General features: G+C 44.7%; 1 protein-coding gene across 4 annotated transcripts in view; it reads left to right on the forward strand.

Annotated features, from left to right (window-relative positions):
- Positions 1–16361, forward strand: part of NCAM1 (neural cell adhesion molecule 1) — a 397179-nt gene that overhangs the window by 234768 nt on the left and 146050 nt on the right. The window contains exon 1 of one of the 4 annotated variants that reach the window (XM_088443024.1): positions 4843–4904. The exons of the other annotated variants lie outside the window; for them this stretch is intronic. Coding sequence (XP_088299150.1) covers positions 4868–4904 — 37 coding nt within the window. The 5' untranslated portion in view covers positions 4843–4867. Of the gene's footprint in view, positions 1–4842; positions 4905–16361 lie in introns of those variants that run through there. 4 annotated transcript variants of the gene reach the window in all.

Genomic DNA, 16361 nt, shown 5'->3' on the forward strand with positions numbered 1-16361 from the left:
GCGTATTTTTAAAAAATAGAGAAGACCTATGGTGGGCGAGAACATGAAGGCGTTACCACTGCACCACAATACTTATGTCGTTATCGCCATCCTGAGGTGAAAAAAAGTAATTGAAAATATGTTTGTTTTTTTCAATGTGGAAGGTTTTTATTTTTTTATATTGTGTATCTATCTTTTTACAGTTTATTATTTATGACTGCTGAAAGACTAAGGGCCTGATTCAGACCCACTCGCGAGCGGCTGTCCGCTCGCAAGTGGGTCGATGGTGTACACTGCGCATGCGCACGACGGAGGGAGCTCCGTCGTGCGCATGCGCGAGACGCGACGAGCGAAGGACTTTCCTTCGCTCGTTGTGTCTGATCAAAGGGGGCGTGCTGTCGATGTTGATTGACAGCACGCCCCTTTGGTGGGCGTGCCGGGGGCGTGCCTGCCAGACGGAGGCATCCCCAAGGGAACGCCTACCGTCAGAAGCCGGCCCCACTGACATCACTAGTGATGTCAGTGGGAGTGATTTTGGCTCTGATAGAGCCAAAATCACTCCTGGCCTTGCGGTTGAGAAACTCAACCGCAGGCTTCTGCTCGCACTGGCGATGTGGGTGGTGACCCACAGCTATACGAGCGTCCAGGAGGACGCTCCATATTTATGGAGGTGGGCCCTGATTCAGAGCGAGCGCTCTGGTCAGAGCGTCCGGCTCTGAATCAGGGCCTAAGTCACAGCTTTTACTGTCACAGCAATACAACAGGCCATCTAGCAGGCACATGATTGTGCATCTTCTATTAGAATTTCCTTGCAAAACTGTAATTTGATCTTTGTTGCTCTTGGCCAAAATCGCCATAGCAGCTAAGTATTGTTATTTTATCTGTTAGAAGCAGGGCCGGATGTTCCATTATGTGACCTAGGCGCCCGCCTAGGGCCCGTCGGGCCCCACACAATCCGACCCTGGAGAAAATCTACTGCTCTGCACACACACAGGCAGCACAGCAGCAGCACGGTCTGGGCTGGGCCCTGCCATGTAGGGGACAGGAGGAGGTGAAGTTGCAGCCCCTCAGCTGGGAGCTCGGGGGAATGTTATTATTACATAGCTGAACGGGGCTAATGAAGCCTGGCAATTAGTAGCTGCCCGAAATTAGTTTATTTTCTGCCTGAAGAAAGACCAGTGTCAGCGTGGCTCATTTCTTGCTCCTCAGTCCTCACCTCCAATCAGCTGAGCTCCACCTCCGTGCAGAGCCGGATTTAGACCTCATGGGGCCCTAGGCAAGATGCCGGTTTGGGGCCCCCCTGCCTCAAACAAGCTTGTGCGTATATTACAGTAGGTGTCGCTGGAGCAAGATACACACATCATTATATATATCTGATGCAGGCCCGCCTCCAGGCATGTTTGGTCTGTGCGGCCACACAGGGGCGCCGGGTTCGTGAGGAGGATATCCCGCCCTCCATCCGCCGGCAGTTGAAATAAATTTATGGCTGGGGGGGGGGGACTGTGCGCGGGGGGACGACTGCAATAGAGGATCGGTTTGTTTGAATGAGATGGGCAAACTGCAGGGGGGGGGACTGGCTCAACTCTGTGTGATGCAGCAGGGGAGTCAGGGACTGCTGGGGCCCGGGGGGCTGATGAACCATGGCAATTAGAAGCTGCCCAAAATTAATTTATATTCTATCTAAAGGAGACCAGTGTCGACCAGGCTACCGCAGCGTAGGCTGCAAGGGGAGGGTTGGTTGGAGGGGGCTTTCTAGATCAGTGCATGACATTCAGCTCCCTCCCAGAATATCTGTATACAGCGAGGGGGGGGGGGTAATGAAGTATTGGGAGCAGGGCCGGGGGGCGTGACCGCACGGTTGAGTCATTGAGGCCCCGCCCAATCTTCATCAAAGCTGAATTAACTGCATTGTGAAGCAGGGTTGTGAAGCAGGGGGCGGGGCCACGATGACTCGATTCAGTACAAATCGCGTCACTGGCTCCCCAGCTGCAGGGGGGGTATCGTTACTGCAGGGGGGGGATCTGACGGGTCATCGCCTGCTGGGAGGCTTGCCTTTCCGGGGGGGTCAGAAGCAGAACTCCCTAAATTTGGGAAGCTCCCGGCCAAATTGGGAGGGTAGGTAAGCCTGGACATGGTCACTTCTGATGCGCTAGACTGTCCCGTCCATTTCCCCTCCCTTCATATCAGCCATGTAAAGCACTAGTGAACAGGATACACCTCCACTCCCCAACCTTCTATCACAATAGTGACAGTAGAACAAAGCCTTGAAATTAGGACTCTCCTGCCATATCGGAACAGTTGAGAGGAATGTTTTAAGACAGCCTTTTTATACTATCCCAGAATCCTGCTGCTAAACTGAAATGTGAAAATCCTATCACAATAAAGTAGTTTTTTAGTATTATTATTATTTATTAGCCGTTATTTCTATAGCGCACACCAATTCCGCAGCACTTTACAGAGAATATTTGTCCATTCACATCCGTCCTTGCCCCAGTGGAGCTTACAATCTATATTCCCTACCACATGCGCACACACATACACACTCAGCATAATTCTTGTTGGGAGCCAATTAACCTACCAGTATATTTCTGGAATGTGGGAGGAAACTGGAGTACCCGGAGGAAACCCACACAAGAACAGGAAGAATATACAAACTCCACACAGTTTGGGCCGTAGTGGGAAATATTAATTGATTGCTAATGGCACCAATAAAAGTGAATTTATGAAGTTGCTACAATGACCAATGTATAGTGTTATAAAATAATAACTGATGCCCCCATCATCAATATATACGTTGTTATTATTATTAATATTATTTTTGGCCCCATTAGCAATCACTTAATATTGCCAAATCAGTGTAATGTATTAATTAGATAACATTGCCCCCATAAGGATAATTGTTAATGGTTTTTGTTGCCTTTCTCAATACAAAATGATTGCCCTCATATTCATTTCTTTCAGCATGTCTTTACTTTCATTTTATTAGGTATGGTACTTGGCAGAAAAATCTGTAGGAGGATAATTTGGTTTGGACGGGGAAGGGGGTCTTTTGCAGGGACTTTACAAAAAAAAAGGCAGACAAAAGAATTACATGATGGCAAAACATCAGGGGAATGCTACTGATAGGAGTACACTCAGCTTCACTCAGGACGTGCTGCTGGCTCCGCCCCCTCTATGTAACATAATGATGTCAGACACTCAGAGGGGGGGCAGGCACAGGGCGCATTTGAGCCCTATTACGGCGCTGATGGGCTAAATGATTATGTAGCAGTACCAAAGGTTAAACACACACAAATGAGGGTGGGTCGGTGTAATATGCAATAAGTACTGTACAATACCATTTAATTGTCTCATATTGTGATGTATTTGTGAAATGTCACTGGTGATTAGAATAGCAGGGTGTAAGGGTAAATGGTGCACCTTAGAATACTGTGCTTAGCATCATTGCACTTGCTCTTACTCTATGCTCATCCTAAGGTTCACAACACAACCTGCAACTCATTTGTCTACTCAGATGTCTTCTGTGTTACTTCATAGTCAGGCCATCTCACGCCTTACACTCTATGGCCCTCATTCAGAGGCGGTCGCTAGAAGTGATCGCTCTCTCCGAATGAGGGCGGCCGCTTCTTTTTTTTAGTGCAGCCTCCTGGTCTCTAGCTAAGCTGTGTGTTATCACCCACAGCTTAGCTACCGACCAGGGTCTTGACCATCGCGACCCTCGGGGCTTGCGATGGGACCCTAAGGTTGGGTCTCGGCAACCGCAAGCCCCAGGGAGCTTCCTGCTCTAATCGAGCAGGAAACTCCCCACTGACATCACTGCTGATGTCAGTGCGGCCGCCCACAAAACGGCAAGCGCTCTGTCAGGAACGCCTCCGTTTGTGTAGCCACCCCTTGCCCCACCTACAAAACGGGCTGAGCTGTCGATCAACATCGACAGCCGGCCCATTTGTAGTGAGCTCTGGAGCGAGAGAGTTTATCTCTCTCTCCGGGGCTTGCGCACGCGCAGTGCGGCCGCTGCGTGTGCGCAGGACCAAAACATCAACCCGGTTGCAAGCGCTCAGCGCTTGCGACCGGGTCTGAATGATGTCCTATATTCCCTAACACATGCGCACACACATAACACATTAGGGTTAATTTGTGTTTGGAGCCAATTAACCTACCAGTATATATTTGGAGTGTAGAAGGAAACCAGACTACCCGGAGGAAACCCACGCAAGCACAGGGAGAATATACAAATTCCACACAGTTAGGGCCGTAGTGGGAATCGAACCCACAACCTCAGTGCTGTGAGGCAATAATGCTAACCATTACACGGTCTGTGCTGCCCCATTTAGGAACATTAGCTCATAGAAAATCGGTGATTGGCATCACAGGGGCATGATCAGGTCAGGAATGGTCCAAAACTATGGCACAGAGTAGTAAAGGTTATCGTATATGTCTTCCTGGCTTGCATGGAGTGAAATATATGAAATGACATGGAGCATATGCAATCGCATGTACTACACACAGTAAAAACAGAGCATGTGCAAGGTTTATGCCCAATAGTTTTTGAGCTGGGTATGCTGGAGCTGTGAAGCATACGTGCCTACTTTCCCAGGAGCCTCCTGATTTTTCAGGTACCAACCCCGCCCCCCGTCACACCCACGGAAGAGTAGCTATTTCTCCCACATTTCGGCCACTTCCCAGTGAAGTTGGCAGAATGGGGATAACCTTACCGTGATTCTGTGATTCGGCAGGAGGGGGCGGGGCCTAATGATGCAATTCTATGATAATCGCGTCATTTGGCTTCGCTCCCTATTCAAAAGTCTGACATTTTCCTGCAAGGAGGTGTGGCCTAATAACGCAATCGTCCGGCCCCGCCCCCATCACTGCCCAGCTGCGCCTAGGGATGGAGTCTTCTCCCGGACAGCAGACTTCAAATGTCGGTAAGTATGCTGTGAAGTTCATCTTTCAGATGATATCAGTTGAAAGATGTCAACTCTCCAGAATGGTTCCTGTCCTCATGACCAACAAGCTTTAGAATGTGATGGAATCCCAGGATTGCTAACTGCATTATTGATTGGAATAATGAACAAGCACACACAGATGTATAACTGTCTAGGTGCCTTTCTCATTTGCATAAATAGCACTTTGCTAAATCTCATTATTAACAAAATAATGTATTGTTTTAATAGTAGTCCTAGAAGAGCTGATTTTACCACTTATTAATTTACAGAAAACATACACTTGACATTCACACACTGCCTAGGGAACTTTGTGTTTTAAAATCAAATTATGAAAACAAATCTGTGAGAAAAAAACTATGTAACTGTGTCGCCTGTGTTAGGAATAAGAGCTAAAAGGGTGATTTGCTGAGCGGTCACTGTGTTCCCTGTAAAGGTTAGCCTTTACATTATTACATTATTCTTTAGAAAAGCTACAAATGTTATAAGACAAAATACATAAATGTCCTCTTCTGGATATACAAAAAGTGGTAACTGGGGTACACCATAGCCTCCAGTACTTGTCTGCCAAGGTGTGATCTTATCTCCTATTCTACTAGTGCCAAATAAATATTAACTATAACAAAGGTGTGCCCAACATGTTATAAATTTAATACATATTACATTGTTATGTCTTCACAGAGTGACACCATTCTGTATTCCCACAGAATATCATAAACCTGTGTTACTCAGAGTAACAACGGGCTGTCCCCTCACATAGTAACATTAGCATGTGTCACCCAGACTAACAACAGCCTGTGCTCCCACACAGTGACACCAATATGTGTCACCCAGACTAACAGCCTGTGCTCCCACACAGTGACACCAACATGTGTCACCCAGACTAACAGCCTGTGCTCCCACACAGTGACACCAACATGTGTCACCCAGACTAACAACAACCTGTGCTCTCACACAGTGACACCAATATGTGTCACCCAGACTAACAGCATGTGCTCCCACACAGTGACACCAACATGTGTCACCCAGACTAACAACAACCTGTGCTCCCACACAGTGACACCAATATGTGTCACCCAGACTAACAACAACCTGTGCTCCCACACAGTGACACAACATGAGTCACCCAGACTAACAACAGCCTGTTCTCCCACACAGTGACACCAACATGTGTCACCCAGACTAACAACAACCTGTGCTCCCACACAGTGACACCAACATGTGTCACCCAGACTAACAACAACCTGTGCTCCCACACAGTGACACCAATATGTGTCACCCAGAGTAACAACAGCCTGTGCTCCCACACAGTGACACAACATGAGTCACCCAGACTAACAACAGCCTGTTCTCCCACACAGTGACACCAGGTTAAGCACATTAAACAGTACAGTACACTTCCCTTACCTTTGGTGCATTTGCAAAGAACAATGAGAACTACTTCTACTGTAGTTACAAGGTGACTGGCACCTTTTTACCACAAACAGTAAAATATCTCTGTCGGGCATATTTAATAGTCCTACATTTTGTGGGGATACATGTTAATTAAAAAGCTAGATGAAATCCACACTGTTAAACATTACTGGGTTATTTAATAGGCTTCTATCATCATCACACTTCCCAGAGGGACAGACAAAACAGTGCTATCTACCATTTACAGAAAAAAAAAGTAAAATGTTTATATGCTTTTGCCACTAATGGTTTTAAAAAAATAAAATGAGTTTTATTTTTCCATTTCCAGTACCACAATTGCTTTTTTTACATACTGTGTGCATTAGTCACTGCCCTGACTTTATTATAGTTTTAGTGACTGACTCATTGATAGGCTCGGATATCTGTATTGCACAGATTGCTCATTTGTTATATTTTATGACCTCACCTGATTGCCTGTAACTGCTTTTTATGAAGCCAAATCTACAGTATACAGAAAGCAGGGCGCATTCCTACCACAGATGGTTTACCTAACAATCATCATATCTCACTAAAGTGCCTGGACTGGAGTTCATGAATCCATTTCCTCGCAAAGCTGCCAACTTAATATATTAAGAGAACAATTGAACTTCCCACTTGGCAAAGCAGTGTCACACTGTAAGTAAGCATCCTGCTAGTTTACACCCGGGGTCCGCAAAATAAGGAACAGTAGCCGGCAAAATGGCGATGTTTAATCCTGTGTTCATTGATGTAACAACAACATTATCTGATGGTTTTGGGATTAATAAAGATTAACTAATTATTGTGCATTTAAAATATATTAAGGGTTATGTAATATTGAGCTAAACAGACACACACAAAATGACTGAAGTGCCTGTGCTTAATGGCATCTCTTTAATATGCTATTCACCATATTAGTTTCTTTCTTTCCATCGAGCAAGTTTATAATTTCCAAGCAGGGCTAAAACTACTCTTCATTGGTCTACTGTCAACTTTGAATGTAAAGGGAGAAATTACTGTGTACACAATTTATAGGTCTGAGTGTTTAACTTGCAGTCTCCTAGGTAACAGAAATATTAGGATGTACAGGGAATCGATATGATTTTTCGACATTCACAATGTCGACTATGACATTGTTGGCAGCATAATGTCGAGCACAATATGCCGACACAGTACTAATGTTAGTTAATGTAAGGCATTGCAAATGTGTTGGCACAATAACTTTAAAGATGATGGAAAAGCATCATGTTTAAAGTTACAATGCCGACTCGGAGCAATGCTGTAACTAACATTAGTACCATGTCGACATATTTAGACATTTTGCTGCCGACAGTGTCATTGTCGACCTTGCGAATAATGGTAGATTAAAGATCTCCCCTGAAGAGTATTTTTCTGCAATGATATTGAAGACTAATTGCCAATTAGTAAAAACATCATGGGACCAAAGACCTGATTCACGTTGGAACGCAATGCTGCATTTGCACACAGCCGGCCGATGTATGTAATCTGCGCATGCGTACAAGACGGAGTACGCGTGCGTGAATCGTGTAGTGCGATCGGGAATGCGATCGCAGCCAGTATGCAGATGCACCACTCAGTGATTGACAGGAAATGCCGTTTGTTGGTGGTGACAGGGGGGTGGTCGTGCGAACGCAGGCGTGTCAGTGCGCTCGAACGCCTTTGCAGGGGCGTGCATAAATTATTCACAGCGAACTCATATGCAGCCAAGTTTAGCAACTTCTGCGGCAGGGTCATGTCAACCACAAGTGTGCATGCAGCTCCGACGTTACTCAATGTTACCGATGATTTTGCATACTTGCACAATAGTACGGATGTGATGAGATGGTAACGGGGCGGCATTATGTAGTGCTGGGCTTCTGCATCTTGTGGTGCGACGGCAGTGCGAATGCATTCAGCATATTTTCGAAGCGGGCGGTTGCATGCGAATGCAGCATTGCGATCCAACCTGTATCAGGCCCTAAGTTCCCTAAATCTTCTAAAAAAGAAATGTTGAGGGTTTGCCCACAGCATCCAATCGGGTTAAAGCTATAATTGTCTAAAAGAATTGTAGTGACAAACTCGGCTGTCGGGATGCCAGCAGTCAGAATCCTGGCACTGGAATCCCGACCTGCGGCATCCCGACAGTAAATAGTGGGGTTAGTGGTTAGGCACTAGGAGGAGGGTTAGGCAGTTGTGGGGAGGTTAGGTTTAGGTACTAGGGGGAGGGTTAGGTCTAGGCAGCAGGGAGGGAGGGTTAGAGGCAGGGAGAGTGGGAGGGTTAGGACTCTTACCGACAGGTGGCAGTATCCTTACTCTATGGGAATCCTGGCATCGGGATTCTGACCGCCGGGATCCAGAGGTCATATCCAATACCCAACCTGTCTAGAATGCACTTGATAAATGAGCCTATGGTTGCACAGAATGGCTGTGGGAAATGCGCAACTGGAGCCATATTTCTTGCATACAGGATTGCAGACACAGGATGTAACATGCCCCCGAAATTGTCGCGACATGCCCGCGTTCTTTGCCGCCACTGAACGTTATATCCTGCAAACGCTCCCGAACTGTCAATCACACTGCGGATAAATAGTCGCTGTGAGTGAGTACGGTAATGTACCTTCACACATGCACCGCGGGACGTATGCGCAGATTGTCAGTTATTGCTCAGCTGCGAAAATATCAGCATAGCGTACAACTCTGAATCTGGCCCTAATACCCTATATACTCCTTTTCCTCCCTTACTGTGCATTTACCACAGCTTTATCCCACTAATACCCCTTTCATATCACAAACCCTGGTCACATCCGGGATTTTGTACACGGGTCCATACAGGGTGAGACCCCTTCCAGACTGCTGGCCCGACGCGGCTTATTGCCAGGTTGATGACGTCACATGTTGTGCCGGTGCCTGGAGATAAACTGTGGACGGGACCCGGGTTAACTGTTCATACTGCACCGCGAGCCGGGTTGAACCTGTGTTCAACCCTGCTCGTTACCCCAGAGTTAAAATTCCGGGTTACTTCAACAGGGTCCTTTCACACTGAGCAATATCCCGGGTTACTGAGCGTTCACTCGAAATAACCCGGGATATTGCTGGCAGTGTGAAAGGGGTATTAGACTACATGTGATTTTAAATGAATAAAGAGTAACACATTTGGTAGTGGCGGTAATGATCCTTTGTACTGTAGCCGCACACCTCTGATATAGAAGGGGGCCATCTTTCATTTTGCCATGGCTTGATTCCGATGATACGCTTATTACAAAGTCTGCTTATTGCACAACATCTTTAATCTATCTCAGATGCACGATGGCTTACAGTATCAATGAAAATCCCGAATCTCAGCTCCGAGCATTGATTTCCGTCAATACACTGGCATTAAGCTATAGTTGGAAACCATATTGCTAACTGCTTAAGATTCTCTATACTCTTCTGTGCTATCAAAGTGTTCATTGATTTATGAGTTGATTTCCTCAGTGTACTTGGGATTTTAGCATTAAAGTGGTGATATTGCTTTGTACCAATCTAGCTACAAAGTATGAAGAGACTTACAGATGGCATTCTGTGAATGAGGCTTCATATAGCACTATATTCATTATAACATGGTTTACTCAATTTACCAGTAAACACAGCCATCAGTAGTCAGTAGTGACAAGCACTGTGGGTACATATGCTGTGTTCCAAAACAAATCACCTGATTGTCTTCTGTTTGCTATGGAGCATGTGACTGTTAATATACAGAACATGCATGTACACATGAATTAGACAGAGATGAAAATATAAAAAAAAATTGATGTTAGAGTGTATTTTGGAGCAAATCGCAACGTGGAAAGTTAAACTGTGTTCTCTGGGCCTGATTCAGCAAGGATCGCAATTGCAAAGCTGCAAGCAGGCAGCTTTGCAGTTGCGATCGTTGCTATTATGCAAATGAGGCAGTGTATGACACCCCCTGCCGCATTTGCGATCCCAGCACTGCGACAGAGGTCGCAGGCTGGGATCACCATCGTGACCATTAGTGGTGGACGGCGCCGTTCCAGCTTACTCAGGCTGGCCGGCTTGCGAGCTTTGGACACTGCGTTGATCAATGCAGATCCTGGGCTGGCCACTCCCAGTAAACGGGACACACACGCCCCCGTTTCCGGGAACACCGGCCGCCCCCGTCTCACCCCTTAAATTCCTCTTGCTGTTAATCAGGCAGAGGCATTGGAGGGTCTGCATGCGATTACGCAGGACCCATTCTGCACACTTGCAGAATGGGTCCTGCGTAGACGCAAATTAGAGATAATCGGGAATCTGCGATCAGCTTATACATTATTAGAGTATTTCTGTGGGTAACAATGTTCCCGGAGACCTGTGCATGCGCAGTAGACTCCCCTGCTCCGCCAACCTCTCTCTTAATACACCCCTCCCTATAGGTGTACAATAGATACTTTAAATATCCTTTTATTTGCAAATTAACTATTGTGCTCTTTATTTTAGATTATTAAGTATTTAAAGCATTTATTTAGTATTTAAGCACCAAAGTATTTAAAGAATCATTAAAACAATAGATATCTTGTTATGGAAAAGGAACATCTGTCCTCCTCCGTGAATGTCAGAAGAGCTCATTCAAAATAGAATTTAATTTAGAAGTTGCTCATCGCACTCTGACATATTTCTGTACAAGCAGCCACTGATTGAAATCAGTAAATAAAGTGCCCTGGTAAAGAATCCTATGCTACAAAGGATTGTTTAATTCCATAGCAAAGATAGACAATCAGCTAATTAAGGGTGGAATTGTAACTATAGGTGGGTAAGAGGTGCTGCCGTCCAGGGTGCAGAGCCTAGGGGTTGGCACCAAAGTTTATAGCGTGCACTCCAGGCACTCATCTTCACCCTTGTCCTGGCGGCAAACCAGTGGAGGGCTGTACAGAGCGTCCTCGGCATGCACTGCTTCTCCCTTGTCATGGTGGCCCCACTCCTCGTGATGTCATAAAGTCACATGTTAGATGGGCGCATTTTCGCCACTTTTCCATGTATAAATTGAAGCCTCCTACATAGAGTTTTCACGTTACATCATTTTTTCCCCAACCATGTGAACATTTTATAAAATACTGCAGTAAGAAGTATTCCACTGGATTTCAAAAGGTTTCCTTTCACCTCTCAATTACCCCCCTTGTGTCCACTCTGGTTCCTATGAGATAGCTGTAATGTTGCTATGAGAACAGAATTACATTGAGGTGTAAATAGCCCTCAATAAAAATCTGCACCATCTATGTACGTAGGCACCTGCAGCTTTTGCGACGTGCTTTGGCAGCAGATCAATCTCTTTCCCTCTTTCTTCAATATGTCAATATTCCTTTTTTTTTCAAATGATTTATTTTCTTTTTCCCTATGTTTTAGATGGATTTAAACACCAGTTCAATTCAGTTCCCTTTATTGAACAAGCTTGTACATTTGCAGGGAAATATCTAAAGATGTAGGAATTAAGAACAGAGGCTCCTTTTATGATAGATAAACCTTCTTTTAGGTTAAAGATCAAATACATAAATAAAAAATATTTCCATAAGAATTTAATATGCAGAAATGAAAGTTGATTCACTTTTGTTTATTTTTGTTGGTTTGTTTTTCTTTTTATTCATAGTTTGACAAAGTTTTATTGTGTGCCCCTAGTCAAAGATATCAGCACGTCCTTTCTGTTATAACTTTCTATTAAATATTTATAATTATACAGTTTCACATATGTTAGTAACATCAGTAGATTAACAACTATAGCCAGCAGGGACAGATTAACAAAGGGGTGGATGGGACTACTGCCCCAGGCCTCCACATAAAAATAGGCCCAAAATCTTGATAGTATGAGGATGACCAGCCACTAAGTTGGCCACATGATCGCAAATAAATCATAAGACTTCCTATTGTATTTCTATTTTCCTCACAAAAGAATGCAGTTTTTCTAATTTTACATACCTAGACAGGCATTGGGGGTGATAGCATAGGGTCTGTACGTTTGTACATTTTAGTGTTGCATGTTAAATGTCGACCTTTTTAATCTGTCAACCATTTACCCTGTCAAACTAAATACATGTTTACAAATTGACAGTTGACCTAATGACCATGTCTTCCTTTTGATTGTCGACATTCAGAATGTGTCGACCTTCTGGAGCTGACCTTCAGAATGCCGACATTTTTATTGTCGACAAGTCGACCAGTATGTCTGAATGGTAGTTCCATCAAACCAACATTGTTTTTGTGGATTTTCTATAACATACAACAGGAGATGTATCAAGCCTTGGAGAGAGATAATGTGGAATAGTCAGGGCAATCGAGAGCTGAACGGTCCTGGATACTGGGGGAGTGGGCAAATCTGGGAGGCTTGGCCACACCCCCCCAAAGAAAAACAATGAAAAAATACTATGCACATTGCAGTCATGTGCAGTCAGGTGAGGCAGAGCCATTCGTGTCATACTTAGGTATACTCCAGAGATTTGACTCTACAAATTATCAGAAAAATGTAAAGAAAATATTATAAATATCATCTTTGTATTATTCTAATCCTTTTTATAGTCAAAACTCTGTAGTAAAAAGTGTATGGCAGGTGAGGCACTGCCTCCCCTGTCTACCTTTTCCACACATCCCTGATCAAAACACACCAAATTTCCAGCACTATATACTGTACTGCTGTACCTTTGTATAATGCTCACATGAACACTTGGGTTCATATATGTATCTGTAAATCTTGCTCTGATACCAGGCAGCGCCTCCCCAGCCAATCCTGACAAAAATACCTGTAAAACAAGCATTTTTAATAACCCAACCCTACCCTACATATCGCCATCCTGATTTTTCACCTATGAAAAATACAAACAACCAATTTTATCAAGTAGACTTTTTGTGCTATCTGGCCTATCAGCAGATGAGGAGGCACAATACAGTTGTTATGAGGGCAATAATTACGTATTGAATCAGCGTGCAAAATACAAGGGTGGTTTAATAAATAAGGTAACAAGACCTCTCATCGTGTAAGTGTATTCATCTCGTACATATACGTATAATCAATAATATGGCCTTAGTGCAGATTATTTTTCCACAAAGTCCCTATACTGTACTTGGATAAGCATTTATTCCAACAATACACCAAGGCATCTATCCCAGCATAAAAGAAAGCAGTGTCAAGCACATAAAGCCAGGGTTTGTGGCTTCTTCACCGTCGGTTGTGAATTGCCTTCCACCCAGGTGCTTCCAAAAAGATGGAAATCACTCGGTGCCAGGTCAGAGCTGTAGGAAGATAAATTATGGTGCCGAATTAATGTATAATTAGATTAATAGATGAATCTTTAATTATATTAAGAGGGTAATTCATACTTGCCGACTTTCTGGCTGCTCCTTCCGGGAGGGAGCAGACAGATCGGCAGGGCATGGCCGGTACAAGGGAACTGGCATTTGTGGGCGTGACGGGGCAGGGCCACACGATCACGTCATTTTGGCCCCGCCCCAGCTACGCAATTCTGATAATACAGGCATTGTGAAGCAGAGGGCAAGGCCAAAATGGCGCGATTCAGCGTCACCGGCCCCCTCTGCTGCGGGGGTTTAACAGTTAATCATGAGGGGGGTCGGGGGGATCGGCGGCCGCCAGGAGGCTTGCCTGACTTACCAGGGGGCCGGGAGCTGCACCCGATTTTCGGGAGGCTCCCGGCCGAATCAGGAGGGTAGGGATAATTATTTACTTATTTATTACCAGTTATTTATATAGCGCACACATATTCCGCAGCACTTTCAAAGAATATTTGTCCCTTTGGTGGGCGTGCCGGGGGCGTGGCTGCCCAGACAGAGGCGTTCCCATGGGAACGCCTACCGTCTGGGTCTGGCCCCACTGACATCACTAGTGATGTCAGTGGGAGTGTTTTTGGCTCTGATAGAGCCAAAAGCACTCCGGGCTTGCGGCAGACGAGACCCTACCACAAGGGTCTCGTCGCAAGCCCGATGGTCGCGATGGTCTTGACCATCGCGACCATCTTTTTGGCCACTCGCTATAGCTGTGGGTGGTCACCCACAGCTATGCGAGCATCCAGGAGGCCGCTCCATTTTAAGCTAGGCTGGCCCTGATTCAGAGCGAGCGCTCTGGTCAGAGCGTCCGGCTCTGAATCAGGCCCTCAATACAAAATGATTGCCCTCATATTCATTTCTTTCAGCAAGTCTCTACATTCCTTTTATTAGGTATGGTACTTGGCAGAAAAATCTGTAGGAGGATAATTTGGTTTGGATGGGGAAAGGGGGTCTTTTGCAGGGACTTTACAAAAAAAAAGGCAGTCAAAAGAATTAAATGATGGTAAAACATCAGGGGAATGCTACTGATAGGAGTAGACTCAGTTTCACTCAGGACGCTGCGGTCAGCGCTGCACCTTTCGGTGCTGCTTGCTCCGCCCCCTCTATGCAACATAATGACATCAGACACTCAGAGGGTGGGCCGGCACATGGTGCATTTGAGCCCTATTTCGGCTCTGATGGGCTAAATGATTATGTAGCAGTACTATAGGTTAAACACACAAAAAGGATGGTGGGTCAGTGTAATATGCAATAAGTACAATACCATTTATCTCTCTCATATTGTGATGTATTTGTGAAATGTCACTGGTGATTAGAACAGCAGGGTGTAAGGGTACATAGTGCATCTTAAAATTGTACTTGCTCTTACTCTATGCTCATCCTAAGGTTCACAACACAACCTGCAATTAATTTGCCTATGCAGATGTTTTCTGTGTTACTTCAGGCTATCTCCATCTTTCTTTCTCGTTTGTCTTTGCAAACCATCCCCAAGCGGTGCTGCACAGTGTGGTGCCCACTGATCTATGCCCACCTCTATAAAAGTAGCCATTCTTACTCGATACAGGCCTTGGGCGGGGGTGATGTAAATCTCTGCGTTCTTTAGTTATTCCATAATGTAACTGCCTTAAGCATGTAAAGTAAGCTGTATATCAGCTTATTATTAGGCTTTGTAAATGAAACATCATGTGGATCACATAATGGAATTCAGTAACAATATATCAGTCAAAATGCTGATTGTTGGTGAAATTTTGTAAAACTGAGTAAAAAGATAATTACACTGATTGTCAAACATTCTCCCAGGAGAATAGTGTGTAGCATATGGCGTGTCACCCACACATGCTATTGTAGTGGTGGTTGAACAAAACACGGAGAGCCATGATTAAGAGACCCCAGCCAGTGACTTATTTATTAAAATTGAATTCAAATTCAATTTACCTTCTCTTATTGAACAAAGTGGTACACACATTATTAGCAAATCTACTGCAATAAACACCTCAAAGGAGGTTACATCGTTTATTTTTCACTGCCTACAGCTCACCTTTCAGATAAGCTGTCGCCGTGATATATGGCATTGGTACAGATAATGTAAGAAAGCAGCATATCCATACATTAAAATTCAGCTATTACACTGTTCCTTTCCAACTCAGCTTGTTTGCAACTGACAAGGTTGGCAAATGACAGGGCCTGAAGTGTTACTTAATATGACATCTCCGGTATAACACTGTCTTGCTTCTGAATCACTTGATCAGAAATTGAAGATGGAATATTTTGCTGGAACATCTAAAGAAAGAAACAAAACCTGTATGGTTTCAGGAACTCAGGGGTGTTTAGAAAGACTTAGAACTTGTATGGTTTCAGGAATTCAGGGGTGCTTAGAAAGACTCAGAACTTGTATGGTTTCAGGAATTCAGGGGTGCTTAGAAAGACTCAGAACTTGTATGGTTTCAGGAACTCAGGGGTGCTTAGAAAGACTCAGAACTTTTATGGTTTCAGGAATTCAGGGGTGCTTAGAAAGACTCAGAACTTGTATGGTTTCAGGAACTCAGGGGTGCTTAGAAAGACTCAGAACTTGTATGGTTTCAGGAATTCAGGGGTGCTTAGAAAGACTCAGAACTTGTATGGTTTCAGGAACTCAGGGGTGCTTAGAAAGACTCAGAACTTGTATGGTTTCAGGAACTCAGGGGTGCTTAGAAAGACTCAGAACTT

This window comes from Taudactylus pleione, unplaced genomic scaffold (assembly GCF_031769625.1).
Source record: "Taudactylus pleione unplaced genomic scaffold, aTauple2 ptg000322l, whole genome shotgun sequence".
Taxonomy (NCBI): Eukaryota; Metazoa; Chordata; class Amphibia; order Anura; family Myobatrachidae; genus Taudactylus; species Taudactylus pleione.